At 42.3% G+C, this 27,253-nt stretch overlaps 1 protein-coding gene across 1 annotated transcript; it reads left to right on the top strand.

Moving 5' to 3' along the window:
* The first annotated feature begins 1,376 nt into the window (after window positions 1-1,376).
* Window positions 1,377-26,922, top strand: sycp2l (synaptonemal complex protein 2-like). The gene is made up of 31 exons (XM_064941014.1): window positions 1,377-1,545; window positions 1,748-1,932; window positions 2,493-2,656; window positions 2,756-2,841; window positions 3,075-3,163; window positions 3,347-3,381; window positions 3,478-3,620; window positions 3,769-3,866; window positions 3,968-4,013; window positions 4,226-4,318; window positions 4,472-4,532; window positions 4,661-4,809; window positions 4,932-4,994; window positions 5,375-5,409; window positions 5,499-5,532; window positions 5,703-5,746; window positions 5,847-5,907; window positions 12,035-12,087; window positions 12,307-12,352; window positions 12,740-12,857; window positions 12,975-13,024; window positions 14,837-14,969; window positions 16,970-17,046; window positions 17,576-17,630; window positions 17,940-18,050; window positions 21,773-21,882; window positions 23,417-23,511; window positions 23,739-23,838; window positions 24,497-24,555; window positions 24,685-24,760; window positions 25,450-26,922. The coding sequence occupies exons 1-31, from the start codon at window positions 1,399-1,401 to the stop codon at window positions 25,462-25,464; spliced, it is 2,631 nt and encodes an 876-aa protein (XP_064797086.1). The 5' UTR covers window positions 1,377-1,398; the 3' UTR covers window positions 25,465-26,922.
* The last annotated feature ends 331 nt before the right edge of the window (window positions 26,923-27,253 follow it).

Raw genomic sequence — 27,253 nt, 5'->3', positions numbered from 1 at the left:
TAGGCTACTGTATACGGTTAAATGTACTTTTTTCGATTATTATTCTCCTTCATGTGAAATTAAAATCTATTGCTGTCCATTAGGCTATTCATTGAGCGAATTACCAGAATACCTAAATAGAACCACTGGCGTAGCACCCCCATCCAACCCAAACATATAACAAAATGTATTATTTATATATATTTATTTAATCGTTTGTTTGGGGTCGCCCCAGAGGTAAGCCCCCGCCCCTCAAACTCTCCAAAAAAGTGTTTACAATACAAAATAAACTGGCAATAATGGATATGAACTGGAAAAGGATCTTATGTAGTTTCTTGCAATAGCCCTCTGTGACTAAGGAATATTTCTCTCAAAACGGTGATTCCTATAATATGTGTCTGGAGATTTGGTCAACTGTCAGATTTGTCCAAAATTAAAACAGTAATGATTAGGGTCAGCTATAACATCATTATTCATGTCCTCGTTACATGTAGTGCAACAAGACCACTCTGTAAAGTTATCTACTGTTGATAGATTTAAACAAACAATATTGTAATCACCAAGGTCACAACCATAAACTGTCAGCTCCATCTGACTGATAGGTTAAACTAGAATATGCATTTTGGCTCAAATATGTTACATTTAATTAGGTTTTAAAGTCATACAGCAACTGAGGAAAAACAAAATTGCTACTGTGTATACCACTTGAATGAAGTAGAAAAATGCAATTTGTCAACTCAGTAAGACAAACAGTCAGATTTCTCTAACTTCCAGTCCGTCACATTGCTGAAAGATCTGATAGTGGTAAAAAATCCACGATAAAAACAATTTTAACTGTGAAAGTCCCATTTTAATTGATCAAAATTCGAATGTTATGCACAACTTTAGATGTTTTTTTGGCCATTATGTATCCTCCATATGCAAATAAGATCGAATGGCTTCACACACAAAAAAAACCTAATGTTTTTCCGCCCAAAAAAAATACTTTCAAACACAATAATGGATTCAGATTGCTGTTATCAAGAAAACGTTCACAGTTTCACTTAGTTTAGTTTGAATTACCCGTAACGAAAAGGAGATTACAGCATGTATTTATTTGGACAGATTATGGTCCTTCATGCGCGTCTTTTCTAGCGATAGTTCACTAATTAGATTCACCTGTGGCAAAATTGTCCCAATAGCGACACTCGCACACCGCTAATTATGAACGTAAGTTTGTTAATTTTTTAACAATTATATGTAATCGTTTCTTCGTGAATTATTGCCTAGCTGCCTAAAAAACGGCAATATTATCGTAAAACATGGTAAATTATGGAAATGTATTTAGATTAGTTTGTTAGTGAATAGGACCCCATTGAAGAGACCAGCGGTGTAACGCTAACTATAAGCCTATCTATTACAATCATATTGATCAAAACGATGCGTATTTTTCACATTTTCTATCAGTTCGAAATAATTTTGGAGGATGCTTTCGTCAGCAATAATGTTGGAGCCATCACAGCAGCACTTCTGAGGGAGAAAGCCTCCAAATCGTTGGTTAACAGATTGAACAAAGTCGCTAACAAGGTAGCCTATTTTCTCACATCCACATCCATTAATTACATTTAACCCTTTGTGGGTATGAAATTCCTGCTTGAAGTAGCCTATTTATATAAAACAATGTTCAGTAAAACCCTTACCAAAGCATATTGGTTCCACAATAAATGTGCTGAACAGTTTTGTTAGAATTGTGAACATTCTCTTCCCCGTTTTCCTCCGTGAATTGCAGGAACTTGACAGAAGTGTGTTCAAAAGTGTCACTTTGCTTTTGAGAGCAATTGAAGATGTATGCCAGTATGATGAAGACTGCTTTAACTGCCTGGCCAGGCAAGGTCTCGTTTACAAGATAAGTATCTTATATATATATATCCAAAGATGTTTAACATTCAAATGTTATCTATCGGGTTCTGATGGGTCTATTTGACTGTGTTTGTTCATTTCCACATGTTGACATGGTTTGAAAGAGCTGCAGACTTTCTGAAAATGGAAGAATACAAAGGCGTGAAGGACCTGCCCAGCCTTATTGAGACCTCTTTTGATTTTTTCCTGGTAAGGTGTGAGTTGGCCAAATTTTAAATCAACCCCTAGCCCTACCCACTCATGTAGATCGGAAAATATTGGATGTCTAAACAATGTTAATTACTTCACCTTGCCTTACGATAGACTGGGTGGGTAGTTTGCCATGTTGCTTTCCTATCTAGGTTAGCAAAACTACACAAACTTTCAACAGTTTGTCCAGAAATCCTGATTTGAAGACTCCTGGAATCAGGAGTGAAAAAGCAGGAAATCTGTGAATTTTGGAAAAGTTACAGGAATTTTGCGACGCTATCCTTATGTAGATCTGAAATTATTTGATAAGTGTCTAGGGCAGAGCTCTCTAACCCTGCTCCTGGAGAGCTACAGTCATGTAGGTTTTTGCTCCAACCATAATCTAGTACACTTGATTCTAATAATTAGCTAATAACCTGAATTAGGTTAGTTACAACTGGAGTTGGAGTGGAAAACCTACAGGAGGGCAGTTCTAAAAGAACAGTTGGAGAGCCCTGGTCTAGGGTCGATTTAGAATACATTTCCAGTGTTATTCACTGCATCAGCCAACTAAACTGTTTTTTTCAGCGTTTGCCTCCTTCTGTTGAAGGTGAGCTTTTTCTCTAATTTTGATCATTCTACAATTGCCATCCCTTGCTTTGTTTTATGCTGGTAGCTACAGTAATGCTGTTTTGTTTTTTGGGGAAAGACAGAGGTGAGCTCACCAGCGTCTTCCTGCTGCATGTTGGAGTGGTTGGGACCGATCCAGACGTCACGTTTAGTCTGAGATTAGAGGTAAGGCTGTACAGTCATTGAGAGCGATGTTGTTGGTTCAGAAGGTTATGAAGAAATACACTTTGTGCACTAAAAAGGGAGACTGTCTAATAGAAAAGCAGGAATAACGTTACTAAAGAACTGGATATATTTTTCTAAACATTAACATCCTGCAATTCTATTGGATGTTATATTGTTCTTGTCTCCAAAATGATAAAAACGAATACTTCACTGTTTTCTTTCTATCCATTCAGGCTATAAGAACGATTAACTCGATCCTCGACAATACCACAAAAGAAGAGAGAAGGAAACTGAGCATGTCCAAAGACCATTGTCTACTCCTGTAAGCTTTCAGTCATGACAGATTCCTGTAAATACGAGAACATGGAGAGGAGGCCTTTCCAACATTGAATTGGTTGTCTGAGGATGCATTGCCCCCTAGTGGATAGATTTAGTCTACCTTGCATTTTTATTTTCTTTCGCAAGATCGTGTTCATTCAATTTTACGTTTTTCCCCCCCCCCCAGTGAGCAATTTGCAAAAGTCATTCTCAATGTGGGCGGTGAGTGACACTTCAGTTTTTTTTATGGCATGCAATTCACTGTATGAAAAATGCATAGTTGTCTGTGACTGTGACTTGGGTAGTGGTTTTGTTCAGACTATGAGATGCAGGTGGCCCTATCCGAAGCACTCTGTCGAATGACCATAAAGAGGTCGAGGAAAGAGCTGACCAGCAAGTGGTTTGCCAACCCAGTTTTTGCAGAGGGGTTCAACGCAATAAACGATACAGAATTTGAGATAGTAAGTTTCTCTAAGTCGGAGTTCTAACCTCCCCAATAAATAATTCAAATGTTGATAGTGGCCTTCAGAGGACTGTTATTTGGGGTAAAACATGCATGGCTTAACTGTCAGACTAGCCTTGATTTTTTTTTTCTCTGTTGTAAAATAGGACTGCAGAACTTTTCTCAATGACTTGAACAGCTATTTTGGAGATGAAAGAAGGGGAGTCCACACTATTTTCTTTACATTTCAAACACCCACCTCATTATTCTCATTTCATATTATTTAAATAAAAATATATTATTCTGTAAAGAATAAATCAATTCAAACAAGTTTCACATTGTAAGATAATGGCCTGTTTCTCATAGGGTGTTCACGTTCCCCTGCATCTGTGTGTTTCTTGACACCACTGAGGTAAGACCAGCAGTAGTCCCAGGATCACTGCTCCAAAGTCATAAGGGGACATGGATGACACTCCAGATAATAAAGATGCATGTGTGGCAGTTACAAATGTCTTATTTAAAGCTAACTGTGTCTTATGCCATGCATGGGTACTTCCAATTGGGTCTGATATTCCCCTCAGGCAATGGTGTGTAACACTTACAAATAAATGTCTTTGTCTTCAGCTGTTCATGCCAGAGGATGAGAAACTGGAACATTTCTGGGTGGACTTCAACCTAGGAACGTCCTGTATCAGCCTCTTTGTCAACAACCCCGAGGTGAGACTGACCAGACCCCACACACCAGTGTACGTCAGCGATAAATGAATGTCAGTAATGTTTACTTTAATGGGTCGCTCCTAGATTTACAATGTCCTAAGTGAGGCTTTTTAAATTTGTTTTCCCCCTCTGCCATGTCGTCTGGCGCTACAGGGTTCACTGTGGGAATCAATCCATTTGCTAAGAGCAGACGTCTTTAGGTTCAGTGTGTGTGGTGAGTGGAGAATTCATCTTGCATCATTAGCCCTTCAGTTTGATGCTGAAATGAGGATATGGGACTTTTCCTTTATTAGAGAAGTAACGAGCTGCATTTTATATTGTTTACCATGATTCTCCTTCCAGACTGTGATAATCAGACCATTCTGACTGTTCACCTGTCCAACCCCCTCACCTATCGCATGACCAAGGGAAAGATGGTCCAGATCATCTTCGATTCCAAGCATGACATCCTGGACGCTGCCAAGAGGGTCTTTGAAAGCAAACGACTACTGGTAACCACCAAACATGACAGTTGAATTATGAGGACAATGCTTTACCAATAAAGTTATGAGCATGAGATGCCCATTGTTAAGTTATGAAAGTAGGCTATGCCATATTCTTCCCTTTCCCACAGCAAAGTGTGCGTTCAGATGACCAGCCATCGATACAACACGTCATGGAACCTTTGCAATCAGATATGTTCAGTTCTTTAATCTCATAGACTGTGATGTATCAGACCAGATCACATAGGTTATGCTATATTAATTTCCACATTAAAGGGATGCTTTGGGATTTTGGCAATATTTGTTAACATATACTCATACACTTCCAGTCAGTAGTTAGCATTGGCTCGCAAAACTACCTCGAACTTCCTTCATACTGTACGTAGATACAGTTGAAGTTTACATGCACTTAGGTTGGAGTCATTAACTTGCTTTTAATCCACTCCACATATTTCTTGTTAAACTATAGTTTTGGCAAGTCGGTTAGGACATCTACTTTGTACATGATACAGGTCTGAGACCAGGCTGCTGTAAAAGAATGTATGAATTCATGGAATGTATTTCTCCATTAGATCTTGACATGCTAGCTGCATTGGATACCTCATCACTGTAAGTACCCTATGCTTTATTAGGCAGTCTATATGGTTATTTATGATACATTGGGTTTTTAAGATGAGCAACTGATTGTTTCTGCCAAGGTCCCCTACTCTGGCAACTGCAGGCAGCACAGAGGTAAGCATTAAAACACATGAAGGGGTAACTTAAGCATATTCAGTGGGGCTCCTTCAACCTAGTCCCACAGTGTCCAACTCTGTCAAGCTATATCATTATGGCACATGGTAATAAAGAGTTGACTGCTGCACAAATAGTATGGGAGTACTAATGATTGTTTTGTCCTATAGATCCCTGCTGTAAACCAGACCAGTCTGGCAACAACTCTGTCTCAGTGAGTGATCACAGCAAAAAGTGTTTCAATGGTTCACCAATACTGCACTCGTTCTATACTGTCATATTTCCGTCAAGTAATTGATTTTCTCTAAACACAGGGAAAGAATTGAAACTTCACCGGAGGACATATTTGAACTATGTGCCAGCTCTGACACTGAGGTTTGCTATTTGAGTCTTGTCATCTTATGTCTGCTGTGATGCTATTTGAGCAATGCTTTCAATGAGACGAGTATTAATCAAGACAGTGGTTCTAATGACTGTAGATGCATTTAAAAAATATACAGTAGAAGTCGGAAGTTTACATACACCTTAGCCAAATATATTTAAACTCAGTTTTTCACAATTCCTGACATTTAATCCTAGTAAAAATTCCCCGTCTTACATCAGTTAGGATCACCAATTTATTTTAAGAATGTGAACTGTCAGAATAATAGTAGAGCGAGTGATTTAATTCAGCTGCTGTCTTTCATCACATTCCCAGTGGGTCAGAAGTTTACATTCATTCAGTTAGTATTTGGTAGCTTTGCCTATAAATTGTTTAACTTGGGTCCAACATTTCGGGTATCCTTCCACAAGCTTCCCACGAGAAGTTGGTTGAATTTTGTCCCATTCCTCCTGACAGAGCTGTTATAAATGAGTCAGGTCTCTAGGCCTCCTTGCTCGCACATGCTTTTTAGTTCTGCCCACAGCTCTTCTATGGGATTGAGGTCAGGGCTTTGTGATGGCCACTCCAATACTTTGACTTTGTTGTCCTTCAGCCATTTTGCCACAACATTAGAAGTATGCTTTGGGTCATTGTCCATTTGGCAGACCCATTTGCAACCAAGCATTAACATCCTGACTGATGTCTTGAGATGCTGCTTCAATATATCCACATAATTTTCCCTCCCTCATGATGTCATCTATTTTGTGAAGTGCACCAGTCCCTCCTGCAGCAAAGCACCCTCACAACATTATGCTGCCACCCCCGCCCTTCACGGTTGGGATGATGTTCTTCGGCTTGCAAGCCTCCCCATTTTCCCTCCAAACATAACAATGGTCATTATGGTCAAACACTTCATTTGTGTTTCATCAGACCAGAGGACATTTCTCCAAAAAGTACAATCTTTATCCCCATGTACAGTTGCAAACCGTAGTCTGGCTTTTTTATTGCGGTTTTGGAGCAGTGGCTTCTTCCTTGCTGAGCGGCCTTTCAGGTTATGTTGATATTGGACTCGTTTTATTGTGGATATAGATACTTTTGTACCTGTTTCCTCCAGCATCTTCACAAGGTCCTTTGCTAATGTTCTGTGATTGATTTGCAGTTTTCATACCAAAGTACGTTCATCTCTAGGAGACAGAATGTGTTTCCTTCCTGAGCGGTATGACGTCTGCGTGGTCCCATGGTGTTTATACTTGCGTACTATTGTTTGTACAGATGAACGTGGTACCTTCAAGCATTTGGAAATTGCGCCCAAGGATGAACCAGACTTGTGGAGGTCTACAATTGTTTTCTGAGGTCTTGGCTGATTTCTTTTGGTTTTCCCATGATCTCAAGCAAAGAGGCACTTAGTTTGAAGGTAGGCCTTGAAATACATCCACAGAACCCCTCCAATTCACTCAAATGTCAGCGAGCCTATCAGAAGCTTCTAAAGCCATGACATAATTTTCTGGAATTTTCCAAGCTGTTTAAAGGCACAGTCAATTTAGTGTATGTAAACTTCTGACCCACTGGAATTGTGATAGTGAAATAATCTGTCTGTAAACAATTGTTGGAAACATTGTGTCAGGACATCTTCTTGTGCATAACTGACTTGACAAAACTATAGTTTGTTAAAAATATATTTGGAGTTGTTGAAAAACGAGTTTAAATGACTCCAACCTAAGTGTATGTTAACTTCAACTGTACATTCAATACGCTTCGTTGGTACTCCCCTCTGCATTTATTTGGACAGTGATGATAAAATTGGTTAATTTGGCTCTATACTAAGCATTTTCGATTTGGGAACAATGTTTCATGAGGCGACAGTGCAGAATGTCACACTTTTTTTTTTATTTGAGGGAATTTTCATGCAAATGTTTAACTATTTTAGCGTCGTCCGGGTTAGGGAGGGATTGGCTGGTTGGGATATCCTTGTCTCATCGCGCACCAGCAACTCCTGTGGCGGGCTGGGCATGCTAACCAAGGTTGCCAGATGCACAGTGTTTCCTCCGACACATTGGTGCGGCTGGCTTCCGGGTTGGATGCGTGCTGTGTTAAGAAGCAGTGCTGCTTGGTTGGGTTGTGTATCGGAGGACGCATGACTTTCAACCTTCGTCTCTACTGAGCCCGTACAGGAATTGTAGCGATGAGACAAGATAGTAGCTACTAACAATTGGACACCACAAAATTGGGGGGGAAAAAGGGGGATAAAATAAAATAAAAAAACAGGTGGTGACCATGAACCCGATGGTCACTGACAGAGCTCCAGAGTTCCTCTGTGGAGATGGGAGAACCTTCCAGAAGTACAAACATCTCTGCAGCACTCCACCAATCAGCCCTTTTTGGTAGAGTGGCCAGATGGAAGCCACTCCTCAGTAAAAGGCACATGACAGCCCGCTTGGAGTTTGCCAAAAGGCACCTAAAAACTCTCAGACAATGATAAACAAGATTGAATACCCACGTGACAATGCCCACGTGCACAAAGCGAGGCCCATACAGAAATGGTTTGAGATCGGTGTGGAAGAACTTGAATGGCTCGCACAGAGCCCTGACCTCAACCCCATTGGACACTTTTGGGATGTATTGGAACACCGACTGCGAGCCAGGTCTATTCGCCCAACATCATTGTCCTCACTAACGCTCTTGTGGCTGAATGGCAGCCAGTCCCCGCAGCAATGTTTCAACATCTAGTGGAAACCTTCCCAGAAGAGGGGAGGCTGATATCAGCAAAGGGGGGGACAAACTCCATATAATTGCCCATGATTTTGGAATGAAATGTTCAATGAGCAGATGTCCACATACATTTGATTGTGTGTGTGAATTTTGTATGTGTGTATTTTGACATTAACTTAGTGTCTTAAAGTAGGAGTAAGTTTAGTATCTGGTCCCATATTTCTAGCACTCAATGACTAGCACTTGGATGCATTTGTAGGTTGTTTCTGATTTTTGTTTTGCCCAAAAAGAACTGAAGGGTGAATAATGTCTTGTCACTTTTTAATTGTAAATAAGAATGGAAGACCTTTCTGAACACCTACATTAATATGGATGCTGTCATGGATAATTAAGTGTGAGTGAGTGATTATCCATAATCATGGTAGGTAGCATCCAAATTAATATAGATGTGTTCAGTGACCTCTTCTTATTTACAATAAGTGACTCCAAAATGACACTACATTATTAACCATTCAGTTCCTATTGGGCACAACATAATCAGAAACACAACCCAAACTGAAAATGCATGTAAATAAGTTATTCACTAAGGGAATTTGTCCAAATGCGTTTGAAAAAATGGAGGGACTAGATGCATAAAGTGCTTTCATTTATAAACGGTATAATGGATATCTATGAAAATACCCTCAAGTAGGTGACATTCTGTACTGTGCCTCATATGAGAAATGTTATCTAAAATCCAAAATGCTGGACTATAGAGACAAATGTAGCTTCACTGTCTCTAAATAAATACGGAGGGGAGTGTCCAAGATCATAATGAAAACCTGCCACCTTCTGGAGACCACAGGAACACTGCTTGTGCAGTCAGATCATGTCACTGAAAACGTCTGTGATGTCTTGGGCCTCGGCATCACCATCACTGTATGTGTTAACGTCTGACTGCCTCAGGTCACTGTTGAAGTAACTGAGACTATTGGTGCCACGTATACAGACTTGTCACATCTCAGGAAGCCAGAGAGTATTACATTCTTGACTGCTTTGAAGAGGTACCAGGTCAGTTTGTAGATGGAGAAATGTATATAGACTACTTATTGTCAAATCAAATTTTATTTGTCACATACACATGGTTAGCAGATGTTAATGCGAGTGTAGCGAAATGCTTGTGCTTCTAGTTCCGACAATGCAGTAATAACCAACGAGTAATCTAGCTAACAATTCCCAAAACTACTACCTTATACACATAAGTGTAAAGGGATAAAGAATATGTACATAAAGATATATGAATGAGTGATGGTACAGAGCGGCATAGGCAAGATGCAGTAGATGGTATCGAGTACAGTATATAAATATGAGATGAGTATGTAAACAAAGTGGCATAGTTAAAGTGGCTAGTGATACATGTATTACATAAAGATGCAGTAGATATAGAGTACGGTATATACGTATACATGTGAGATGAATAATGTAGGGTATGTAAACATTATATTAAGTATCATTGTTTAAAGTGGCTAGTGATATATTTTACATCCTTTCCCATCAATTCCCATTATTAAAGTGGCTGGAGTTGAGTCAGTGTGTTGGCAGCAGCCACTCAATGTTAGTGGTGGCTGTTTAACAGTCTGATGGCCTTGAGATAGAAGCTGTTTTTCAGTCTCTCGGTCCCAGGTTTGATGAACCTGTACTGACCTCGCCTTCTGGATGATAGCGGGGTGAACAGGCAGTGGCTCGGGTGGTTGTTGTCCTTGATGATCTTTATGGCCTTCCTGTAACATCGGGTGGTGTAGGTATCCTGGAGGGCAGGTAGTTTGCCCCCGGTGATGCGTTGTGCAGACCTCACTACCCTCTGGAGAGCCTTACGGTTGTGGTTCGGAGCAGTTGCCGTACCAGGCGGTGATACAGCCTGACAGGATGCTCTCGATTGTGCATCTGTAGAAGTTTGTGCTTTTGGTGACAAGCCGAATTTCATCAGCCTCCTGAGGTTGAAGAGGCGCTGCTGCGCCTTCTTCACGATGCTGTCTGTGTGGGTGGACCAATTCAGTTTGTCTGTGATGTGTACGCCGAGGAACTTCACTTACTACCCTCTCCACTACTGTTCCATCGATGTGGATAGGGGGGTGTTCCCTCTGCTGTTTCCTGAAGTCCACAATCATCTCCTTAGTTTTGTTGACGTTGAGTGTGAGGTTATTTTGCTGACACCACACTCCGAGGGCCCTCACCTCCTCCCTGTAGGCCGTCTCGTCGTTGTTGGCAATCAAGCTTACCACTGTTGTGTCGTCCGCAAACTTGATGATTGAGTTGGAGGCGTGCATGGCCACGCAGTCGTGGGTGAACAGGGAGTACAGGAGAGGGCTCAGAACACACCCTTGTGGGGCCCCAGTGTTGAGGATCAGCGGGGTGGAGATGTTGTTGCCTACCCTCACCACCTGGGGGAGGCCCGTCAGGAAGTCCAGTACCCAGTCGCACAGGGCGGGGTCGAGACCCAGGGTCTCGAGCTTGATGGCGAGTTTGGAGGGTACTATGGTGTGAAATGCCGAGCTGTAGTCGATGAACAGCATTCTCACATAGGTATTCTTCTTGTCCAGATGGGTTAGTGCAGTGTGGTTGAGATTGCATCGTCTGTGGACCTATTTGGGCGGTAAGCAAATTGGAGTGGGTCTAGGGTGTCAGGTAGGGTGGAGGTGATATGGTCCTTGACTAGTTTCTCAAAGCACTTCATGATGACGGAAGTGAGTGCTACGGGGCGATAGTCGTTTAGCTCAGTTACCTTAGCTTTCTTGGGAACAGGAACAATGGTGGCCCTCTTGAAGCATGTGGGAACAGCAGACTGGGATAGGGATTGATTGAATATGTCCGTAAACACACCAGCCAGCTGGTCTGCGCATGCTTTGAGGGCGCTGCTGGGGATGCCGTCTGGGCCTGCAGCCTTGCGAGGGTTAACACGTTTAAATGTTTTACTCACCTCGGCTGCAGTGAAGGAGAGTCCGCATGTTTTGGTTGCGGGCTGTGTCAGTGGCACTGTATTGTCCTCAAAGCAGGCAAAAAAGTTATTTAGTCTGCCTGGGAGCAAGGCATCCTGGTCCGTGACTGGGCTGGTTTTCTTTTTGTAATCCGTGATTGACTGTAGACCCTGCCACATACCTCTTGTGTCTGAGCCGTTAAATTGCGATTCTACTTTGTCGCTATACTGACGCTTAGCTTGTTTGATTGCCTTGCGGAGGCAATAGCTACACTGTTTGTATTCGGTCATGTTTCCGGTCACCTTGCCCTGACTAAAAGCAGTGGTTCACGCTTTCAGTTTCACGCAGTTTCACTCGACTGGCTATTGTGTATGTTTAGTGTGTCAAGTACTAAATTACTTTCCTCAAGGGCATCTGTTTGGCTATATTTCCCTCTACATTTAAATATCTCTCTGTGTGTGTGCTGTTTGTTTTGCAGGTGGCCAGAGCAAAAACAAGGCTCTTCAGCACTCAGTCTCTCTCCTCTGGCGGGTAAGGCCACAGTCCCAAACACTTGTCCAAAAGACCTCTACAGGACACTTAACAGTTCTGTTCCTGTTATATTAGTCACAGTTGTCTGAAACTGTATCATTAGTTGATGTTGTCCCTTGGTAATCGTGTGGTCACTACTAGTTGCAGAGGACTAGTGCAATTACAGTTCATTGATTGATTGTCAATCTCCATGTCCTTCAGTGTCTTCTTCTGCTTCAGGTCATCACACTCCACCCCAACCAACAAGGAGAAACGGAAGCAAAAGGTTTGCATAACAATTTTCACTATTTGATCAAAGTATAATGTTATTGCACTCTAAATGGGATTCGCTGCTAACCATTTGTGAAATCGTAGCTATTTTCCACCAATTTCATTCATACTGAAGCCCAGTGTTTCCTAACTCCAGTCCTCCAGGACCCCCAACAAAACACATTTTGTTGTAAACTAAAACACCTGATTCAACTTAAGGGCTTGACGATTAGTCGAGTAGTAGAATCAGGTGTGCTTGTCCGAGGCCACAACAAATATATGTACTGTTGAGGGTATGGGGGACCGGAGTTGGGAAACACTGCTGTAGCCAGTGGAGGCGTTTTGAAACTGTCCTATTCATATGAATGAATAAGGTATTGAACTTTATTTATATCCTCTGTAGTCTAAATCAAAAGACTCTCCTCCTCCCCCTGCTGAGGCTGGCAGCAGTGTGATCCTGTCCCAGCAGGCCAAACACGACTACACCAGGAAGAAGCCCAAAACCAAGAGCAAACTGAAGAGTGAGCATGCCACGTCCCGACTCCCCTCACACCCACTCATTCTGTTTGAGTGCTCTGAGCTGCGTTGGTCTAGTAGACACCCTGCTGTAGCCCGTCTCCCCCTCACTCTCTCTACAGTTCTACCCCTGTCCTCTCCCAGCAGTGCAGACGAGGCCTCCCCTGTCAAGGTAATGTCTCTCCTTTATTCTAGGTTATTAACTTCATAGCTAATGGCAACCATAGCCCTATTTCACCTAGGCTACCAGACATGACCACCCCTTAGAACAGACTGTCGTTAAAATGTTAGGCAGTTATCAAAATGGATAGAATGATTTGGTATGCCACAGTCATTTTATTTTATAGGTACAGTATGGGATCTACAGTTTGCTGCTTCAGTGTCTTTATCTTTGTCAGATGTTACTATGGAATACTGAAGTATAATTACAAGCATTTCATAAGTGTCAAAGGCTTTTATAGACGATTACATGAAGTTGATGTAGAGTTAATATTTGCAGTGTTGACCCTTTTTCAAAACCTCTGCAATCCGCCCTGGCATGCTGTCAATTAACTTCTGGGCCACATCCTGACTGATGGCAGCCCATTCTTGCATAATCAATGCTTGGAGTTTGTCAGAATTTGCGGGTCTTTGTTTGTCTACCCGCCTCTTGAGGATTTGACCACAAGTTCTCAATGGGATTTAAGGTCTGGGGAATTTCCTGGCCATGGACCCAAAATATTGATGTTTTGTTCCCTGAGCCACTTAGTTATCACTTTTGCCTTATGGCAAGGTGCTTCATCATGCTGGAAAAGGCATTGTTTGTCACCAAACTGTTCCTGGGTGGTTGGGAGAAGTTGCTCTCGGAGGATGTTGGTACCGTTCTTTATTCATGGCTGTGTTCTTAGGCAAAATTATGAGTGAGCCCACTCCCTTGGCTGAGAAGCAACGCCACACATGAATGGTCTCAGGATGTTTTACTGTTGGCATGACACAGGACTGATGGTAGCGCTCACCTTGTCTTCTCCGGACAAGCTTTTTCCCGGATGCCCCAAACAATCGGAAAGGGGATTCATCAGCGAAAATGACTTTACCCCAGTCCTCAGCAGTCCAATCCCTGTACCTTTTGCAGAATATCAGTCTGTCCCTGATGTTTTTCTTGGAGGGAAGTGGCTTCTTTGCTGCCCTTCTTGACACCAGGCCATCCTCCAAAACTATTTGGCTCACTGTGCGTGCAGATGCACTCACACCTGCCTGCTGCCATTCCTGAGCAAGCTCTGTACTGGTAGTGACCTGATCCCGCAGCTGAATCAACTTTAGGAGACGGTCCTGGCACTTGCTGGACTTTCTTGGGCGCCCTGAAGCATTCTTTACAACAATTGAACCGCTCTCCTTGAAGTTCTTAATGATCCGATAAATGGTTCATTTTAGATGCAATCTTACTGGCAGCAGTATCCTTGCCTGTGAAGCCCTTTTTGTGCAAAGCAATGATGACTGCACTGGTTTCCTTGCAGGTAACCATGGTTGACAGAAGAAGAACAATGATTCCAAGCACCACCCTCCTTTTGATGCTTCCAGTTTGTTATTTGAACTCAATCAGCATCACCGAGTGATCTCCAGCCTTGTCCTTGTCAACACTCACACTTGTGTTAACGAGAGAATCACTGACATGATGTCAGCTGGTCCTTTTGTGGCAGGGCTGAAATGCAGTGGAAATGTTTTTTGGGGATTCAGTTCATTTACATGGAAAAGAGGGACTTTGCAATTAATTGATATTCATCTGATCACTTTTCATAACATTCTGGAGTATATGCAAATTATCATCATACAAACTGAGGCAGCAGACTTTGAAGATTAATATTTGTCATTCTCAAAACTTTTGGCCACTACTGTAGCTGTAATAGCATAGGTCCAGTTCTTGGTTTGCCTCTACCTCGGTGTGATATGAAATGTTGTTGCTGTTTGACAATATATGTCCACGACATCCCCTTTCTGTTTTGAACAGCACCGTACACCAGCATGCAGATCAGCGGGGGGAACACCAAGTACAAACATTGCAGAACGGCTATTTGACAAGCTCAAAGAGGAAGAATCTCTGGAGTTTCCTCCTCCGTCCAACCTGATATCACGAGATTCAGGCAAGCTATACAGTGCCTTTGGAAAGTATTCAGACCCCTTTTCCCACAAATTATGTTACAGCCTTACTCTAAAATGGATTAAATAAGTAAAAATCCTCAGCCGTCTACACGGAATACCCCATAATGACAAAGTGAAAACACGTTTTTAGAAAACAAATACCTTTTACATAAGTATTCAGACCCTTTGCTATGAGACTCAAAATTGAGCTCAGGTGCAACCTGTTTCCATTATCATCCTTGAGTTAGCTCACTGTTCCCCGGTAGGCCGTCATTGTAAAAAATAATTTGTTCTTGACTGACTTGCCTAGTAAAATAAATATTTTTAAATTTTTATTTTATTTTTAAATCTACAACTTGATTGCCGTCCACCTGTGGTAAATTCAATTGACTAGACCTGATTTGGGTAGAGGCCCACCTGTTAATATAAGGTCCCACAGTTGACAGTGCCAGAATGTCTGAACAAAAACCAAGCCATGAGGTCGACGGAATTGTACGTAGATCTCCAAGACAGGATTGTGTCGTGGCGAAGACCTGGGGAAGGGTACCAAAACATTTCTGCAGCTCTGAAGGTCCCCAAAAACACAGTGGCCTCTGCCAAGACTCTTCCTAGGGCTGGCCGCCCGGCCAAACTAGCAATTTGGAAGAAGGGCCTTGGTCAGGGAAATGATCAAGAACCCGATGGTCACTCTGACAGAGCTCCTCTGTGGAGATGGGAGAACCTTCCAGGAGGACAACCATCTCTGGAGCACTCCACCAGTCACGCCTTTATGGTAGAGTGGCCAGATGGAAGCCACTCCTCAGTAAAAGACACATGAGAGCCCGCTTGGAGTTTTCCAAAAGGCACCTAAAGCATCTCCGACTATGAGAAACAAGATTTTCTGGTCTGATGAAACCAAGATTGAACTCTTTGGCCTGAATGCCAAGCATCACGTATGGAGGAAACCTGGCACCATCCCTACGGTGAAGCGTGGTGGTAGCAAGCTGTGGGGTTGTTTTTCAGGGACTGGGAGACTGGTCAGGATCAAGGGAAAGATGAACTGAGCAAAGTACAGAGATCCTTAATGAAAACCTGCTCAGGACCTCAGACTGGGGTGTAGGTTCGCCTTCGAACAGGACAACGACCATAAGCACACAGCCAAGACACACAGCCAACGCAGGAGTGGCTTCGGGACAAGTCTCTGAATGTCCTTGAGTGGCCAAGCCAGAGCCCGAACTTGAACCCGATCAAACATCTCTGAAAACTAAAAATAGCTGTGCAGCGACGTTCCCATCCAACATGACACTGTTTGAGAGGGCCTGCAGAGAAGAATGGAAGAAACTCCCCAAATACAGGTGTGCCAAGCTTGTAGGGTCATACCCAATAATTGATGCTGTAATCACTGCCAAATGTGCTTCAACAAAGTACAGAGTAAAGGGTTTCAATACATATGTAAATGTGATATTTATTTTTATAAATTAGCAAAAATGTCTAATTGGTTCTTGCTTTGATGTTATGGGTGTTGTGTGTAGATTGACACACAATGATTTAGTACATTTTAGAATAGGCTGTAGCATTACAAAATTTGGACATTCGGAAAAAGTCAAGGGGTCTGGATACTTTCCGAAGGCATTCATCAGAACAAGGCTGCATCTGAAATGGTACGATATTCAATATAGTACAGTTGACCAGGGCTCATAAGGGCAATGTTAACTATGGTTGAATTGATTATATTTTTATCATTTAACAGACACTTTTATCCAGTGTGACTTACAGGAGCATTTGGGTTAAGTGCCTTTCTCAAGCTTGGCACATCGGCAGATTTTTTTTCACACCTGACACCCACATCGTATACCACATTGTGGTATACAGACCTGTTTCTCATGGATAATGGGGCTATAGTTAGACCTGTAGCTGATGTGAAACCTGTATGGGATTTTCCCTTCAATACAGGTGTACAGCATGTCAAAATAAAAGTCCCATACAGGTCTCACATTAGCTAACAACATTGCATTTCTTGTAGGCTTCCGTGATGTGACTGGGGAGGACTGGGACGAATCTGTGTTTCCCCGAGAGGAACAAGATGCATCTACACCTACTGTAAGGTACTCCGTAGTACTTGCCTGGTGCCAGATCTGTTTGTGATCTTTAGCCAACGCCATAGACTACGACCATAAGCATTGGCACAACAGCACAAACAGATCTGGCACCAGACTCATAATAGATCCCAATAACACATGTTTCACCTCTCCAATAGGAGAATCCCTCTCCTATTCCTAAATCTTCTCTTGGAAGATTTACTAACAGAGAGAACCTCCATTTATACCCTGGTGCTAGTTATTCTATTGTTTTGTTGGGTGTTGACTGTACTGTTGTTTCTAACTAATATGTTATAACATTTTCATAATATACATGTAATCTGTTATAATCAGTGCTTGAATTGGAAGGGAGCTCACTGGAGCTGAGTACCGGCACCTACATTTTTCTACTGCTTGAGCTCCTGTTCCTCTAGAATATTAGCTCAAAAGTATTGTGGTGCTCCTGCACCTAAATATAAACAGTACTGTCACACAAAATGAGTACCAGCACCTATTTCAGTCCAGGCCATAATGTAAAATTATTATTTCAGGACCATGTTCCCAATCAGGAGGCTGGAATTCATAGGAAGAGGCCTTGGGCCTCAGGTATGTCTCTGAAGTCTCTCTGTAATGACTTGACATGTACTGTTGACCAATCTGGTCTTTTAAAAATTCTAAAAGAGCATCTGTTTTCAAATACTTACCTTGGTCGTATTCATTAGGCATCAAACTGAATTTAAAGGACTACCTGAACTTGTCTTATAACAAAAGTTTGTTCGTTTTCAGTTACAAAATGTTTTCATATGATAGAACACTTGATAAAACATGGCCCTCACCGAAGTAGAAATTACCATAAAGGTGTGGACTGGAGCTGACCATGGTCAATGGCCATGTTGTGGTCATATTACTCAGCAGAGAGTGCCGACTCGGGAGGTGCAGTGGAGAAGAAGAGTGTGCCGCTAGAAAGTGATCCAAGGCAAAGTCCCAGGGCCTTCTTTCCCTCAGAACCTCTCGAGGAGGCTGCTGGTAATACATACATACAGCTGGAAGTTTACATACTTAGGTTGGAGTCATTAAAACTTGTTTTTCAACCACTCCACAAATTTCTTGTTAACAAACTATAGTTTGGCAAGTCGGTTAGGACATCTACTTTGTGCATGACACAAGTCATTTTTCCAACAATTGTTTACAGACAGAGTATTTCATTTATAATTCACTGTATCACAATTCCAGTGGGTCAGAAGTTTAGATGAACTAAGTTGACTGTGCCTTTAAACAGCTTGGAAAATTCCCAAAATTATTTCATGGCGTTAGAAGCGTCTGATAGGCTAATTGACATAATTTGAGTCAATTGGAGGTGTACCTGTGGATGTATTTCAAGGCCTACCTTCAAACTCAGTATCCTTGGGAGCAATTTCCAAATGCCTGAAGGTACCATGTTCATCTGTACAAACAGTAGTACGCAAGTATAAATACCATGGGATCACACAGCCGTCATACCGCTCAGGAAGGAGACGCATTCTGTCTCCGAGAGATGAACGTACTTTGGTGTGAAAAGTGCAAATCAATCCCAGAACAACAGCAAATGACCTTGTGAAGATGCTAGAGGAAACAGGTACAAAAGTATCTATATCCACAGTAAAACGAGTCCTATATCGACATAACCTGAAAGGCCGCTCAGCAAGGAAGAAGCCACCGCTCCAAAACCGCAACAAAAATAGCCAGACTACAGTTTGCAACTGCACATGGGGACAAAGATTGTACATTTTGGAGAAATGTCCTTTGGTCTGATGAAACAAAAATAAAACCGTTTGGCCATAATGACCATTATGTTTGGAGGAAAAAGGGGGAGACTTGCAAGCCGAAGAACACCACCCCAACCGTGAAGCACGCACGGGGGTGGCAGCATCATGTCGTGGGGGTGCTTTGCAAACCTGCCTCAGTTACACCAGGTCTGTCAGGAGGAATGGGCCAAAATTCACCCAACTTATTGTGGGAAGCTTGTGGAAGGCAACCCAAAAAGGTTGACCCAGGTTAAACAATTTAAAAGCAATGCTACCAAATACTAATTGAGTGTACAGTCATGGCCAAATGTTTTGAGAATGACACAAATATTAATTTTCACAGTCTGCTACCCCAGTTTGTATGATGGCAATTTGCAAATACTCCAGAATGTTATGAGTGATCAGATTACTTGAATAATAAAAAGTCCCTCTTTGCCATGCAAATGAACTGAATCCCCCAAAACATTTCCACTGCATTTCAGCCCTGCCACAAAAGGACCAGCTGACATCATGTCAGTGATTCTCTCGTTAACACAAGTGTGAGTGTTGATGAGGACAAGGCTGGAGATCACTCGGTCATGCTTATTGAGTTTGAATAACAGACTGGAAGCTTCAAAAGGAAGGTGGTGTTTGGAATCATTGTTCTTCCTCTGTCAACCGTGGTTACCTGTAAGGAAACGCGTGCTGTCATCATTGCTTTGCACAAAAAGGGCCTCGCAGGCAAGGATATTGCTGCCAGTAAGATTGCATCTAAATCAACCATTTATCGGATCATCATGAACTTCAAGGAGAGCGGTTCAATTGTTGTGAAGAAGGCTTCAGGGCGCCCAAGAAAGTCCAGCAAGTGCCAGGAAGACTTTTGGAGGATGGCCTGGTGTCAAGAAGGGCAGCAAAGAAACCACTTCTCTCCAGGAAAAACATCAGGGACACACTGATATTCTGCAAAAGGTACAGGGATTGGACTGCTGAGGACTGGGGTAAAGTCAATACTAGGGAAGACATCAAAACTATGAAATAACACACATGGAATCATGTAGTAACCAAAGAAGTATTAAAAATATCAAAATATGTTTTATAATTAAGATTCTTCTCGAAGCCACCATTTGCCTTGATAACAGCTTTGCACACTCTTGACATTCTCGCAACCAGCTTCATGAAGAATGCTTTTCCAACAGTCTTGAAAGTGTTCCCACATGTTGAGCACTTGTTGGCTGCTTTTCCTTCACTCTGCGTTCCAACTCATTTCAAACCATCTCAATTGGGTTGAGGTCGGGTGATTGGAGGACAGGTCATCTGATGCAGCACTCCAGCACTCTCCTTGGTCAAAAAGCCCTTACACAGCCTGATGGTGTGTTTTGAGTCATTGTCCTGTTGAAAAACAAATTATAGTCCCACTAAGCGCAAACAGGTTGGGATGGCGTATTGCTACAGAATGCTGTGGTAGCCGTGCTGGTTAAGTGTGCCTTGAATTCTAAGGAAATCAGACAGTGTCACCAGCAAAGCACCATCACACCACCATGCTTCATGGTGAACCACACGTGGAGAGCATCTATTCACCTTCTCTCCCACAAAGACAGTGGTTTGAACCAAAAACCTCAAATTTGGACTCATGAGACCAACGGACAGATTTCCACCGGTCTAATGTCCATTGCTCATGTTTCTTTGCCAATGCAAGTCTCTTCTTATTGGTGTCCTTTAGTGGTTTCTTAGCAGAAATTTTACCATGAAGTCTTGATTTTACGCAGTCTCCTCTGAACAGTTTGTTGCTGTGTCTGTTACTTGAATTCTGAAGCATTTATTTGGGCTGAAACCTGAGGTGCAGTTAATTGCCGATTTCTGAGGCTGGTAACTCTAATGAAATAATCCTCTGCAGCAGAGGTAACTCTGGGTCTCCCTTTCCTGTGGCGGTCCTAATGAGAATCAGTTTCATCTAATCGCTTGGTTTTTGTGACTGCACTTCTGTACTGACTGACCTTGATGTCTTTACAGTAATGGACTGTTGTTTCTCTTTGATTATTTGAGCTGTTCTTGCCATGATATGGACTTGGTATTTTACCAAATAGGGCTATCTTCTGTATACCTCCCCTACCTTGTCACAACACAATTGGTGCATTATGAAGTAAAGAAATTACACAAATTACCTTTTTAACAAGTCACACCTGTTAATTGAAATGCATTCCAGGTGACTACCTCATGAAGCTGGTTGAGAGAATGGCAAGAGTGTGCAAAGCTGCCATCAAGGCAAAGGGTGGCTACATTGGAGAATTTCAAATCTAAAATATATTTTGACTTGTCAACACCCATTTGGTTACTCCCCGATTCCATATGTGTTATTTAATAGTTTTGATGTCTTCACTATTATTCTACAATGTAAAAAATAAAAACCCTTGAATGAGTAGGTGTGTCTTAAACTTCTGACTAGTACTGTACATGCATACAGTGCATTCAGAAAGTATTCAAACCTGACGTTTCCCACATTTTGTTATGTTACAGCATTATTCTGAAATTGATGAGGAAAAACATTTAATCTATCTAAAACAACCTTATTTGCATAAGTATTCAGACCCTTTGCTATGATACTTGAAACTAAGGTTAGGTGCATCCTGTTTCCATTGATCATCCTTGAGATGTTTCAACATCTTGATTGTGGTCCACCTGTGGTAAATTCAATTGATTGGACATGATTTGGAAAGGCACACACCTGTCAGAGCAAAAACCAAGCCATGAGGTCGAAGAAATTGTCCGTAGAATATTTGTATAAATTAAACTTGTGTATTTAATTTCCCAAAAAATCGCTAATGTTTAAAGAGAACATGTTTTGAGATTTTATTTATCCAATTTTAAATTCCGGCTGTAACACATCAAAATGTGATATGTCGAGGGATAAGAATAATTTCTGAAGGCACTGTATGCTACTGGTTGTGCAGGCGTTCATTCCAACCCCATCTGTTTCATGCTTTTCAGAATCAATGAGCAGAGTGCTGAATGAGGAGGTGGAGTCTGAGATGGAGATGGGCTCTGGAGTCATCGCTGCTTTCCAGACCTTCAAGAGCCAGCTGAGAGCGCACTTCTCGGTGATCACATCACATGGACTTGTGCAACACAACAAACTCAGCAAAAAAAGAAATGTCCCCTCACTGTCAACTGCTTTTATTTTCAGGAAACTTAATGTGTAAATATTTGTATGAGCATAAGGTTCAACAACTGAGACATGATCTGAACAAGTTCCACAGACATGCGACTAACAGAGATTGAATGTGTCCCTGAACAAAAGGGGGGATCAAAATAAAAAATAAGTCAGTATCTGGTGTGGCCACCAGCTGCATTAAGTACTGCAGTGCATCTCCTCCTCATGGACTGTACCAGATTTGCCAGTTCTTGCTGTGAGATCTTACCCCACTCTTCCACCAAGGCACCTGCAAGTTCCCGGACATGTCTGGGGGAATGGCCCTAGCCCTCACCCTCCGATCTAACAGGTCCCAGACATGCTCAATGAGATTGAGATCTGGGCTATTCGCTGGCCATGGCAGAACACTGACATTCCTGAGTACAGGCCTTAGTGTTACGCTCATTCCTTCAACAATAAACTCAAATCTGACCATCACCCCTGGTGAGACAAAACCGTGACTTGTCAGTGAATAGTACTTTTTGCTAGTCCTGTCTGGTCCAGCGACGGTGGGTTGGTGCCCATAGGCGACATTGTTGCCGGTGAGGACCTGCCTTACAACAGGCCTACAAGCCATCATTCCAGCCTCTCTCAGCCTATTACGGACAGTCTGAGCACTGATGGAGGGATTGTGCGTTCCTAGTGTAACTCGGGCAGTTGTTGTTGCCATCCTGTACCTGTCCCACAGGTGTAATGTTTGGATGTACCGTTCTTGTTCAGGTGTTTGTTACCCATGGCCTGCCACTGTGAGGACGATCAGCTGTCCGTCCTGTAGAGCTGTCTTAGGCGTCTCACAGTACGGACATTGCAATTTATTGCCCTGGCCACGTCTGCAGTCCTCGTGCCTCTGCAGCATGCCTAAGGCACGTTCACACAGATAAGCAGGGACCCTGGGCATCTTTCTTTTGGTGTTTTTCAGAGTCAGTAGAAAGGCCTCTTTAGTGTCCTAATTGTTCATAACTGTGACCTAAATTGCATACCGTCTGTAAGCTGTTAGTGTCTTAATGACCGATCCACAGGTGCATGTTCATTAATTGTTTATGGTTCATTGAACAAGCATGGGAAACGGTGTTTAAACACTTTACAATGAAGATCTGTGAAGTTAATTCAAAATAATCCAAATATCTTTGAAAGACAGGGTCCTGAAAAGGGGACATATCTTTTTTTGCTGAGTTTACAATCATGGTCCCTACTGTTACCCTGGTCCTGGAGAGCTCCAGCTTGCTCCATTCTAATCTCCAACCCAGAATTATCTTGCGTGCGCTGACAAGCTACTGTCACCAGAGACCAGCCCGGCGTTAACACACGATTCCTCCAATCGCTTACCCATCAAGACCTTTAAAACTAGACACTAGGAAACAGTTGACTATGGTGCTATTTGATAAAGGTTGCTACCATTCATGTTTCAGATGACTAATCCCCCTTTTCTATTGTTCCTACAGTCCAGGTACAAGAAAATTGAAGCCCGCTCCCTGCAGTCTCTGATGGACTGTCAGAAAAACGTCACTTCTCTCCTGGGTGCTGTCCATGACAGCAGGTAAAAACTATCACTTGGACCAGTCTTAAATAATAATGGATTCAGTAATAACTGATGTCATTTAGATGACTCAAGTCACTTTCCACTTGGGAACTTGCCTCATCCATGGGTGCAGTTTATACACAGTGATTGGAAATGCCACCCATTCTTGTCTTATGATTGTTGGAAGGTTCCGCAGAGGTTGGTTGAGGATGTAGTTTACAGTGACATTCTTCCTGTTTGTGCAGGCTGGTCCACCTGGAGCGCTTCCAGGCCACCGTAGTCCAGGAGTTGGGCCGCCTGGAGAATGACTGCATCTCGCTCAAAGAGATTGAGTGTGAAACTGTGGTCTGTCTTCTGTCTCTCTGGCTAGCACACTGTCCTCATTGAAAAGCGTTACTTAGTTTGGTGTTACCGTTACTTAAACCTGGGCCGCGTTAGGGCAAGCAAAGGAAAAGATTTGTAACAGAATTACATGTCTTATGGACAGGTGGTTCAACTTCTTGTCTTCCTTTTTTTAACCTTTATTTATCTAGGCAAGTCGGTTAAGAACAAATTCTTATTTTTAATGACGGCCTAGGAACAGTGGGTTAACTGTCTGTTCAGGGACAGAACAACAGATTTGTACCTTGTCAGCTCGGGATATGAACTTGCAACCTTTCGGTTACTAGTCCAACTCTCTAACCACTAGGCTACCCTGCCGCCCCTTATGGTGCCTTATGGTGCCTTATGGTGCCTTATGGTGCCCAATGAACACGACCCAGGCTGCCTTAGGTTCATAATGAGATAATTTGTGGCTGATGTATGTACTGCAACGAAGATGACTTGGAAAGTAGGGCAGGCAAACTGCACAAGAACCAGTTGACAGTACCTCCTTTCTCCCACTAGGGTTCACTTTTGCTTCCACTACATCATAATGCTTTCTGGCCCACTCCTAGGAGTTAGGGTTTGGTTCAAATTGATTCAAAGGGTTCACATTATTTTGTTAACTCCTTTAATTTTTCAGAACTTTTGGCAGAGCGAGTCTCAGTCCGTGCGGTCGTTCTGTGACCGACAGCAGCAGAGGTAAGCAAGCACTAAACGGCCAACTGACCTAACCTCAATGCAGGGATACAGTACATGTTACATCACATGTATCTAATAATAATAATAGCCATGTCAGATTGAAAGTCATGCTCTCCCATGTCCTTCCAGGTTAGAGTCGCTAGGAGAGCCCAGAGATGTCTGGAGGAGCAGCCTGTCACAGAGTGAGGAGGCTGCAGCACCACCGGTACACTTCTGACCCACACAATGTATACCATGCATCACATGACACGTCCCGCGTAATAGTCTGTCCACCCTGCCCTTGGACATCATTCTTGTATTTTCAAATGGCAAATTAGATCTTGTATTATAACCTATAAACACACATGGGTCACCCATCAATTGTTTTTTTGGGACGATGTCTGTGAAAACAAGAGTAAACGCACTATGTACATTGCAAATCTAGCCTGGGTGATGCAGGAGAAGCTGTCACCTCTGTAGTCGTGCTCTTGGTTGTGGTGTGGTCAGAGTTGCTGTGTTAGTGGACTTCGGATGTACTCTGGCTCCCCCAGGATGAGTTACAGCCCACACTGAGCCAAGCAGAACTGAGCCAGCAGCAGCACTCCGTAACCCACCTGACTCCTAGAGTATCAAAGACAATATTCCCAGCCTGAGTACAGTCAGTGTAGAATATGGCTGTTTTGGATTTCTAGGTCTGGCAGTATTCCTGTAACAATATTGAACATGGGATTACGTTGGCGTAAAGGGATAGGTGACTTTTTGAAGTTGGGAGATTCTGCATGTGGCTAAATAACCAGCCAATGATCTTATTGTTTTGAAGGAATTTCAATATCATATGCAAGTTGAAAATAGTTTGACTTTTTTAATCTCTTTTTATAATTACAATAAAGATGACTTCTCTCTTCCTCTCCCCAGGAACCTCCAAAGTAGAAAGCTGGTGACAAAGGAAATAGATAAGACTCTCCAGTTCCTGATGAAACCAACACCACTTTGGACCTTTATGCTGACATTGAACCATGAGTGACATCGTACAGACGCGTAATGGCTGATAGACCATGACCAAAGTTCTCACACAGGCAATGACCTACCTTGCTCATTTTTTTTTCTGCCATTGTTCAAAATATACTCAATTAGAGCTAATACATGCATAGCTGAAGGATAATAATAATAGGCTGAATTTCAGGGACTTGGTTAGACATCAGAGAGCAAGGCAGACCATGCGTGTTTATTTTTTTAAATAACTTTTGTCATGTTTGTTGATAGCCACTCAGACATTCAGTGATTGATTGAGAAATGCAATGTATGAAGTCTACGAAAGTCATCAGGAAAGCCTGTAAAATATAGTTTTTCTAAAGAACCAGTCAAATGTTTACTATGTTTTGCACCCATAAACTTACATTCAAATACAGTGGGATATATCAGGTAGGTTTAGCAGTGTTTCTAAGGCATCTTTAGTTTAACAATGATTTGAGTGAATGCTCTGGAGGGATATTTTTGTTGAGTACATACCGGAGGCTATATTCAATAAAGGCATAGTTGTGGCCAAATATATTGGCACCCGTGCACTTTTCTTAAATAATTCCCTCTAAAATAAGTTAACTTTTGCAATGTTCAACCCAGTGTTATTGGATTTTTTAACATTCCAGAATTTTAAAACATTTTTGTGAACTTGTTTAATTAAAAAATGTGTTTAGAAAATACAGGCAAATGGCATGGACAAAATGATTGCCACTCTGGAGCTAGTACTTGATTGCTCAGTCTTTGGCCAAGATAATGGCAGACAAATGCTTCTTGTAGCTATCAATAAGCTTGCTGCACCTTTTCTACAGACAATTCGGCCCACTTTTCAGCAGCAAATGGCTCTAATTTGTCAATGTTTGAGGGGTGCCTTCCACCAGCTGCTGTTTTCAGATATCTCATAGGTTTTGGATGTGATTCAGATCTGGACTTGTCACTGGCCACTTCACAACAGTCAAGCATCTCTTTTCCATTCCTGGGTGTGTTTTGTGTGTTTGAGGTCGTTGTTGTGCTGGAAGATCCACAAGCATTAACGGAGACCCAGTTTTTTGGCTACTGGGTTGAACATTGGACTCCAACACCTAATCTACTGATTTCATGATGCTTTGTGCACATTCAAGGCCCCTAGTACCAAAAGCAATGTAACCCTGCAGCATTATCAAACCCCATCTTTGATTGTACGGAGGGTGTTCTTTTCATTGAAAACTTAATTTGGTCGTCAGTAAACGGCGCGGATCTGAAATTGCCATAGAACTAATTTGTTTCTTTGGTCCACATAACATTGAAGTTTTTGTGTAGTTAAAGCAGGCTTTCTTGTCTCCATCAGCAGTGTGGTCTTCCTATGTTTACCATCAACCAAATAAAGCATTCAAAGAAAAGAACACCTTTCCTACAATTTATTAGAATGAGGCGTGATAATGCTGTGAGGTTGCTTTGGTGCTGGGGTCCTAAATATGTGCAAGACCTCGTGAAATCTCCCGTTTGAGTTCAAAGTTCAAACAAGTGTCCAAAAACGCTCTTTGAGCAGGACAACCTAAAACACAAACAAAAATCTGCCTGGAATGGTTCAAGAAGAAACACTGGGCTGTTCTGGAGTTGCCAGTGAAGAGTCCAGGACATGGTTTCCCAAAAGCATCTTCAGGTTAAGTTCATTATATAATTGATGGTTCTAACGACTTGAGCCTTAAGATGCAAATGGGAA

This window comes from Oncorhynchus masou, chromosome 28, assembly GCF_036934945.1.
Source record: "Oncorhynchus masou masou isolate Uvic2021 chromosome 28, UVic_Omas_1.1, whole genome shotgun sequence".
Taxonomy (NCBI): Eukaryota; Metazoa; Chordata; class Actinopteri; order Salmoniformes; family Salmonidae; genus Oncorhynchus; species Oncorhynchus masou.
Note: the sequence above shows the minus strand (reverse complement) of the source record. Positions and strands in the feature narration are given on the sequence as shown.

Excerpts from the sequence above, each read along its gene's own strand:
- sycp2l (XM_064941014.1), top strand. The coding sequence starts at position 1,399 with ATGCGTATTTTTCACATTTTCTATCAGTTCGAAATAATTTTGGAGGAT. Across the intron at positions 4,014-4,225 it reads TGTTTCTTGACACCACTGAG|CTGTTCATGCCAGAGGATGA; the intron begins GTAAGACCAGCA and ends CTTTGTCTTCAG. Across the intron at positions 5,908-12,034 it reads GTGCCAGCTCTGACACTGAG|GTGGCCAGAGCAAAAACAAG; the intron begins GTTTGCTATTTG and ends TTTGTTTTGCAG.